Source organism: Belonocnema kinseyi, chromosome 9, assembly GCF_010883055.1.
Source record: "Belonocnema kinseyi isolate 2016_QV_RU_SX_M_011 chromosome 9, B_treatae_v1, whole genome shotgun sequence".
In the NCBI taxonomy this organism is placed as follows: domain Eukaryota; kingdom Metazoa; phylum Arthropoda; class Insecta; order Hymenoptera; family Cynipidae; genus Belonocnema; species Belonocnema kinseyi.
In genome coordinates, this window is record NC_046665.1 from 101,339,139 (window position 1) to 101,348,637 (window position 9,499).

Here is a 9,499-nt window from a genome sequence, read left to right on the forward strand (position 1 = left end):
TCATGGGAAGGTCAAATCGAGAGAAAACGCTGAAAAAAATATGACCTTGAACCTGACGCGATAAAGGTCAGAGGACACCAGGTTCATAATCAGCGACCCCAAAAACCAATAACATATTTTTTTTATTTTTTTACCGTTTTTTCTCGATTTGACCTTCAAATGACCTTCAAATGACCTTGAACCTGAAGCGATAGAGTTCAACGGATGCCAGATTCGTAATTAGCGACTCCAAAAACCTATAACGTATTTTTTTGGATTTTTTACCGTTTTCTCTCGATTTGACCTTCCAATGACCTTGAACCTGACGCGATAAAAGTCAAAGGACGCCAGATTTGTATTCGGCGACCCCGAAAACCATAGTAAACCCGAGCTAACCTCAGAATACATTGTAAAGTGTGTCAAATCTCTCGAAAATACAGTTGGTGGGTAGTGGTGTTTCCTATATTTGTAGGGGGGTGGGGTGGCTGGGGGTGGAGGGTATTCCGTTTAGCGTGCAATCGCCTCGGGATACTTATAAGATACTACCATGATTTCTTCAGATTTTTTGGTTCAAAAATAAATTAGACCAAAAACCGGCCTTACCGACCCTCCCCCTTTGTTGTTCTAATTTTTCTCTTCAACAGGCGTCGAGATATCTAGCTACTAGGCTTGTATCATAAAATTCTAAGCCATGTAAGGTAGCATACTAATGCTAGAATTTGAAACTACAACATTGTGTATTGCACCGTTACCTTACGTTTCAGAAATAATGTTCCAATACATGTAGTGGAAGTATCCAACAGAAATTCTTAATAGTGCACGTTAGATAAGATATGACATTCTTCTCTCTAAATATAGATATGTATTTATTTACATATTCTGAAACCAATTATATGTCGGTGATACAAGTCAACTAATCAATTTCATGCCATACAGCAGGTCGAACTTGCTGCTAAGAAATTCGCTTAAAGTTAATATTTAAACTAAAAATAGTTTTTGTTCAATAAGCAGTCATAGAAGGTGAGAAATTCTTTCACTGGTTTACATATTTACGCATATTTAATACGACGAAAAATTAATAAGTATATCATTTCTTGCTTTTTTTAACAAAATGAAAGCAATATCCAAAAAACTTTTAGGAAAAAATGGATGTGAAGGACAAATGTGTACTTGTGACTGGAGGGGCCAGTGGAATAGGTTTTTCCATTGTTCAAGAGTTATTGCGTCAAGGAGCAAAGGTAAATTAAAAAGTATAATCTAATATGACATTAATATAAATAAGGCAAATTAACTAATAAAACTAGTATATTGTTAATTACGGTGGTTTGAAAAAAAGTAAACCCTTATAATCTGTGTTGAATTTGAAATAAATGGGTTTTCGCGATGCCAAAATAATGTTTAAAAATTCATTTTTTCTCATAGTATTTCAAAAATCGTTTATGTTGATTTTTTTCGTAATCTGCATCAGTATGTAGATTTAAACATGTCTAATGCATTAAATTAATTTTTTTAAGCTTAATCTGTGGCACATGAATAAATAATGCTCAATTAATTGACAATATTTACCACGAGCTTCATATTTAACAAAAAATTAGGGTTTAATCTGAAAAATACGGATTAACTTTCTGATCACGAAATAAAATTATTTTCCAAGAAAACTAGTCTGTTATTGACTATTCTATAATATGACGCGTACTTTTTCTTTCAATAGTGAAAAAATATCATTTGTGGGAAAACGACACAATTAAGGTGCGGAAAAAAAATAAATCGAGAAAAGTTGTTTACACAAAAAAATTCAAAAACTTCAGTTTTTGCTGAAACGACGCAAGTTACAATACAATTTTATTTAACAAAATTTTTCGCTAAAATTATATTTACAAATTTGTTTTGAACCACTTTACGCTCTTGAGCGTATTTTTTCACGAATCGTAAAAATTAACATTGAAAACAGACAAATTAAAGTAATGAAAAAGCCAAAAAAGTTGCAATAAAAGGTTTGATAACAAAATTGTTCTTGTTTTTGATAGAATGCCTACTTTTTTAAATTCTAAAAATAAGACAATGAAAATACGTACGTTTTAATATCAATCGTATTATTAATTATAATAATATAAGGTATAGAACTAAAATTAAAATACAGTTGATATGTAGAAAATTTCGTATTTTGAAAAAAGTTAAGTGCGGAGCACTAGATGCGTAATGAGAATGTGTTTGTTAAAGCCGAAGAAGTTTTATCAAATTTGGTGATTGGGAATTCTCTTTTGTTAAAGCTCCTGCGGCTTTAACAAAAGAAAATTCACCATCACTTAATTACAGTTGTCGACTCTTTCACCTTTAATTTGAAAATATCTCTGAAAAATTTTGGGTACGTATAATTAGGACAAATAAATTTTTGAGCTTGAAAAAGGAGAAGTTTTTGAAAAAAAGAAAAATAGAAGAATGACTCTTAAGCTGCCTATAATTTTTCAAATATTACCAGAAAAATAAATTTTTAAAATTATTTCGGGCTCGTGAAACTTTAGGATTTTTGCTTAACAGCTCGTAATCATTCTGGATTTGGACAAATCAAAGGGAGAAGTAGCTGTGGAAAGTTTAACCAAAGATTTTGGTGAAAACAGAAGTACATTTTTTGTTTGTGATGTATCAAATACAGACGAATTCACAGGTACTTTTATCAATAAGAATTTTTTACTTTAGTTCATGTGAAATTAATTTAACTAAATGAATTGAGCATTCATTTTGTTTAAAATATTAAATATTATCAGAAATCTTCAAAAAAATTATGAGCCAGTATGAACGTGTGGACATTCTGATTAATAATGCTGGAATTGCAGATGAGGCTAATTGGAAGCTTATGATTGACATAAATTACGTTAGTATTAAGAATGCGCTTTTGCGTACATATTTTTTATACATTATAAATTGAATAATTACTGCCAAAAGTATATCACATGGTTCATCAATGCCGATTTAAACATTAGGCAAAAGTGCTTTGAATTTTTCCTTTAGAGAAACACTTCATTTTTTTTTAAAGGTCACGTAAATTCAAGTTTCCTAAGATTATTGAAAAATTATATTTATTTTGAATCAAAATATCGACGAAAATTTTATTTACAACCAAATTGCTCAATTTTCAACCCAAAAATGTGATTTTTCAAAGAAAAATGTAATGCATAATTATTAATATTCCAAACAAAATTATTTTTATTTTAAATAGAAACCAGTTAAACTTATTTCAAAAAGAAGACTTTTAAATGAAATAGTTAAATTCTCAAACAAAAAACTAGTTGTATTTTTAACTAAAACAGATTAAATTCCCGCGTATAAAAAGTTTGCATGGCTCAAGCATGGCAAAAACTTGGAAATATCTGGCTAAAGCATGGGTCACGGCTGAATGGCAGCATGGCGCCAGCCTTGATCCTGTCCGTTTCCCATGCTTAAGACACGCTAACCACAAATAAATATTCTTAAGGACATGTAAGTGTCAGAGAAAATGAGCTTGCATTAAAAATAAAAATCTTAGGTTTGTCAAAAGCCGCCACGTCTCCAAAAAGGTAAGTTCACTACCCGGATGCACTGGGTCGCACAACAGATAGTTAAGCACATATTCTACGAGAACTTTAAAAAAAATTTAATTGTGCCAATTGCCAAATTAACTATCATTCTTGAGTCGACGATCCGAATGCACGAGATAGTATAAAAGTATAATACGTACTCTACGAGAACTTTTTGAAAATTTAAATATGGTGAATAATGAAAATAATTCAAAATGGTGAGGCGACGATTCGGGTGAACCAGGTAGCGCCCCAGGTAGCTTAGCACGTATTCTACGAGAACTTTTTTAAAATCTAGATTGTCTCAACAGCCAAAATTACTAGAAATGGTGAGTCGACGATCCGGGTGCATCAGGTCGAGCACCAGGTAGTTGATTACATGTTCTACGATAACTTTTTAAAAATTTATATTTTGCGAATAATGAAAACAAATTAAAATGGTCAGTCGACAACCTAGGTGCACCAGGTCGCGTCCTAGGTAATTTAGCACGTATTCTGCAAGAACTTTTTCAAAATTCAGATTGTTCCAATAGCGAAAATTACTGAAAATTGTGAGTCGACGATCCGGGTACATCAGATCGAGCAGCAAGTAGTACAATACGTATTCTACGAGAACTTTAAAAAAATATTAAGTTTTTGAATAATGAAAAAATTCAAATGGTTAGTCGACGACCTGGGTGCACAAGGTCGCGCCCCAGGTCGACATTAATTTTTAGTAATTTTGGCTGTTGGAATAATATAAATTTTGAAAAAGTTCTCGTAGAATTTGTGCCAAGCTACCTAAAGTGCGACCTAGTTCACCCGGGTCGCCGACTCACTATTTATAATTGTTTTTATTATTCATCAAATTTAAATTTTAAAAAAGTTTTCGTAGAATACGTATTATACTACCTGGTGCTCGATCTGGTGCACCCGGATCGTCGACTTACAATTTTTAGTAATTTTAGCTGTTGAAAAAATCTAAATCTTGAAAAAGTTCTCGTAGAATACGTACTAAGATACCTGGGATGCAACCTGGTGCACCTGGGTCGTCGAATCACCATTCGGAATTGTTTTAATTATTAAGGAAATTTAAATTTTTTAAAAGTTCTCCTAGAAAACGTTTTAAAATACCCTGTTTTCGACCTGGAGCACCCAGATCGTCGACACTCAATTTTTAGTAATATTGGCTGTTGAGACAATCTAAATTTTGAAAAAGTTCTCGTAGAATACGTGCTAAGACACCTGGGGCGCGACCTGGTGCACCCGAGTCGTCGAATGACCATTTGGAATTGTTTTCATTATTCAAAAAATTTAAATTTTTTTAAAGTTCTCGTAGAAAACGTTTTAAAATACCTGGTGCTCGACCTGATGCATCCGGATCTTAATATTTTCATTTTTACCGCAGGCAAATTTTCTCTGACACTTACATATTTTTAAGAATATTCATTTGTGTTTAGCGTGTCCTAAGCATGGGAAACGGACAGGAGCAAGGCTTACGCCATGCTGCCATTCAGCCGTGAACCATGCTTTAGCCAGATATTTCCAAGTGTGTTGCCATGCTTGATCCATGCAAACTTTTTTCACGCGGGTTCTTATCCTAAAAAGACGAATTTTCAACAACAAAAAATCATTTTAAACCAATTCTAAAACAATAAAGATAAAATCTCAAGGAAATGTATGTAATAATTGATATTTCCACCAAAAAAAATTTTAATTGTTAATCTAAAGATTAAGAAATAATAGATTAATTTTTACCCAGAAAGATAAATTTTCAATTCAGAAAATTAATTTTCTGTCAAAAAAGAAGAATTTTCCACAAAGTACATTTTCAACTGAAGAGATGATTTTTTTAACTTTAATGATAAACCTCATCAAAAATCTTAAGTTGATATTTCAACCAACAAATATTTTATTTTTAATGAAATACATATAAATTTATCCTAAAAGGTGGAATCTTCCACGAAAAGTTTAATTTTTTTCCTGAAAATATGAATTTTCGACAAAAAAGTTAATTTTAAACGAAATAATTGAACTTTTTACTAAATAGATGGATTTCAATATAATAGTCAGATTTTTAACCAAAGAGATGAATTTTAAATTAAATTCATCAATCATGAACCAACAAAATTAATTATCTGGCAATAAAAATAATTTTTTTTAAATAGTTACATTTTAAACCTAAGAGGTGAAATGTAAACTAAAATAATGAATCTCCAAAATAAAACAAAATAATGATAAAAAAATAAATTTACAACATATCAGTTTAAAGTTGAACTATGTAGTTGAATTTTTGGACAAAAGGATGGATTTGTATCGAAAAATATAATTGTTGATATTTCATTAAAAAAACATTTTATTTTTTAATCAAAAATAGTTTAATTTATTGATAGGATAGAGTTTTATAGAGACGAAATTTCAACAACAAAATTAAATTTTCTAGCACGAAAATATGAATTTTCAACAACAAAATTAATCAAATTACTTAATAAACAAAAAATATTATTTTTAAACCAAATAGTTAAATTTTCAATGAAATAATCATATTTTCATCCACAGCGATGAATTTTAAACTGAAATGATAAATCTTCAAACAAAAAAATTAATTTTTAATAAAGCAGTTCAACTTTTATCTAAGTGGTTGCATTTTCAAACAAAATGATTAAATCTTATCAAAATATGTATTATACGAATTTTCTAAAAAATATTTGTAGCTTTAACCCAAGTAGATTAATGGTCCACAAAATACATACATTTTCAACAAGATATTTTCAAAAAAATAGTTACACTTTCAAATAAGGAGATAAATTTCGAACTGAAATGATTTACTAACAAAATAATAAAAAAATATATTAAAAGGTTTGAATAAGGACACTGGTTACAATATGTTTAGTGATATTGCTTGTGTATTTTTTAAAGGAATCTGTATTATCATCAGAGAATGACAGAAATTCTCAACCATGGACATTGGAAACACGGGACTAGGCATGCCATCCTAAGTTGGCGAGCGGGGATAAATCCACGGGAGGGGGGAGAATTCCATGAGTGGGGAGAGGCGCCATTTTACGATGTGCCATTTGATTATGCACACGAGCATTTTTGCCGACAAACTGTGCATGAAAATATAAACATGTGGACGCTGCCATGTTTGTCGCAGAACATCAAAAGGTGGCGGACCTCCCCCCTCATTGAATCACCCCCGCAATGGCAGGCCTAGTCCCTTGTTTCCTATTTCCATGTTCTCAACGTATTTTCGGACCAGATGGAGCTGTAAATTAAACAGTTTTTTAATTAAACTTGTTTCTGAAAAAAATTATTCTCCCTTCGCTCTGCTGGGAATCGAACTACAGAACTTCCGATTTTCGATCGAGTGCTTTTTTCTTAAGCTACCAGAGAGTTCGAAAGAAGAATTCTTCTTAAGAAATACACGCATTATTTTGCCAGGAGTTACAAGTCATATTTTTTAAGGAATCTGTATTATTATCAGAGAATAACAGATATTCCTAAGATTTCTTTTTTGACTAGATATAACTATGAAAGTATCTAGTAGTATTCCTATTAGCTTAAGAAAAAGCACCCGACCGGAAATCGGAAGTTCTGTGGTTCAATTCCCAGTGGAGCGAAGTAGAAGATCTTTTTTCAGAAAGAAAATTTAGTTACAAATTTTTTAAATTTATTATCTATCAGCTTAAGGTAAAAGCACCCGACCGGCAATCGGAAGTTCTGAGATTCGATTCCCATCGGAGCGAAGAAGATCTTCTTTCAAACAAAATTTAATTTTTAAAATGTTTAATTTTTGGCTCCATCAAGTCTGAAGAGACGTTAAGAATTTTTGTTATTCTCTGATCATAATACAAATTCCTTGAAAAATTTGACGTGTAAAACTTGGCAAAATAATGCGTATATCTCTGAAAAAGGGATTCTTCATTCGATCTCATTAGTACCTAAAAGACGATCTTTTTTCAGAAAAATATTTAATTTAAAATATGTGTCATTTTTCCTACGTATAATAGACAGCAACTGTGTGCGGAACTTTTTTATTTATGGAACATATGGGAAAACATAAAGGTGGTCAAGGTGGAACCATATTGAATATTGCTTCCATTACTGGCTTAGCACCTCTGTTTCCAATTTCAGTCTATTCTGGTACAAAACACGCAGTAGTTGGTTTTAGTCTTTCTTTGAAGGTATTTTTTAAAAATGTTTACTAAATAATATAATATTTATGTTAGGATAAATTTATTGTCTGAGCGTATCGTTATGCCTAAATTTTTATATTCAAAAATTAAATTTTTTAATTTACGCGATTGTAGACAATGAAGAAAATTTGACTGTCTATTGTTTAATAACAATAATTAATTTTAAATTGAAACTGGCCAGGATTCATACCTTTCTCGTTTCTCCGATGACTACTTTCGTGAGAATTTCAAAATAGAAAAAAACTCCCAGCGAGGCATTGATTTCTCACTATTCTAGGAAGATTTTTGGAAATTTTTAAATCGATTTATTAAAAATTGCCGAAATTAGGTATTTTATAAGAAAGCATACAATGCCGCAAAATAAAAGCAAGCTACCTGATAGTGCTTAATGTTCCTGGCGTAATATAATAAAAAAATAGCATAACCAAATATTTTGATCAACAAAAATTTTTCTTTAATGTTCAATGTATTTTTGAAATTATTGTTTAAATGTGAAATTACAATAATTTTAACAAAAATTCTCAATATAAGTTTTTTAAATGTTTATAGTGTTTTAAAAAATATTATTTTTGTACTCAAAATCTTGTTTGCGTATTGTTCTTTTTCACAGAAAAATATATTGTTTCAATTACAGTTTATTTTAAAATCAAACATTAATTAAAAAAGAACATCAAACAATAAAAAACTTTTTTCAAATATTTTATCATTCTATTTTTTATAAATAAACATGATTTATTTAAAAACAATTTTTTCAATGGTTCTTCAGTTTTTTCAGTCGTTCCTTATTTAAATGCTGGCATAAACAATAAAACTTTATAAATAATTATTTAATACTCTTGAAGTCTGGAAATCTTTAGATATTATTGAATAATAAATATCTATTATATTTTTTTCAATTTTGTAGGAATCTTATGAACAAACTGGGGTTCGCATTTTAGTAATGTGTCCTGGTTTTACAGCCACATGGATGACCAGAAATGTAAATCTTAAATCAATCACCAAAAATAATCCTTCTAAGATGAAAATGCAAAGGTAAACAAATTGAGATTAAACAAATTTGTCTGAATTCACGTCAAATTTACATGAACTTAAAGAAATTTACGATTAAATTCTTAAATTCAGATTATTGACGTCTTAAATTCAGGCAATTTTTTGCTTTATTTAAGTTCACATATGAAAGTATTATTTTTCAAATACACAAGTTATACCTATAAGAAAAATAATAATCATCGAGTTTTTATTTTAGAGTCGAAAATGTTGCTCAATATGTGGTGAAATTAATTGAGAAAGGAAAAAATGGAGCAGTTTGGGTTGTTGAAAACGACGAACCAGCATTTGCTGTTAAAATTCCGAATTATTCCGAAAATCGAGTACCAATTGATTGAAGGTTATAAATGGAATAATTTAAAAAAAAACCAACAAACCACTCCATGTAAAAAACTGCGTCAAATACCTGCATGATTTCATATATTTTATTTATGTTAAAGATAATCAAGTTTGTGGAATAAAAAAATAAAGGGAACTATAAAAATAAAAAATAAATAAATTGAAGTATTTTTAATGAAGAAACTAGTTCGCTGAATTAGTAAATTAAATGTTTTTTTGTTTGATAAAAAAATAAAATCATGTTTTGGAGGAACGGAAAGATATCAAAAATTTGTTCAGCATATTGTAGTCCCTATGCAGTAATATAAGTGCCAAATATATAATGATAATTATAAATATGATAAATTATTATATTAGAGGCCGGCCAAATCATCTTTTCATTTCATTATTGCTCGAAATAGC

The 9,499-nt window shown here is 30.0% G+C and overlaps 1 protein-coding gene across 2 annotated transcripts; it reads left to right on the top strand.

Moving 5' to 3' along the window:
• Positions 1–891: 891 nt before the first annotated feature.
• LOC117180009 (15-hydroxyprostaglandin dehydrogenase [NAD(+)]-like) lies at positions 892–9,213 on the top strand. Of its 2 annotated transcripts, none has more exons than XM_033372283.1 (7): positions 892–999; positions 1,098–1,217; positions 2,518–2,644; positions 2,745–2,851; positions 7,526–7,699; positions 8,616–8,743; positions 8,958–9,213. In XM_033372283.1, exons 2-7 carry the CDS (start codon positions 1,125–1,127, stop codon positions 9,094–9,096), a joined length of 768 nt encoding a protein of 255 aa, XP_033228174.1. In that variant the 5' UTR covers positions 892–999; positions 1,098–1,124; the 3' UTR covers positions 9,097–9,213. The 2 variants fall into 2 exon arrangements, with proteins under 2 accessions (XP_033228174.1, XP_033228175.1); XM_033372284.1 differs by having other exon boundaries at positions 903–999; positions 1,119–1,217.
• Positions 9,214–9,499: the final 286 nt, after the last annotated feature.

What these genes read in the sequence shown, in the direction of transcription:
- LOC117180009 (XM_033372283.1), top strand. Translation starts at nt 1,125, where the DNA reads ATGGATGTGAAGGACAAATGTGTACTTGTGACTGGAGGGGCCAGTGGA. An exon ending in GTTTTAGTCTTTCTTTGAAG is followed by an intron (nt 7,700 to 8,615) that starts GTATTTTTTAAA and finishes TCAATTTTGTAG; the next exon opens with GAATCTTATGAACAAACTGG. An exon ending in TCTAAGATGAAAATGCAAAG is followed by an intron (nt 8,744 to 8,957) that starts GTAAACAAATTG and finishes TTTTTATTTTAG; the next exon opens with AGTCGAAAATGTTGCTCAAT.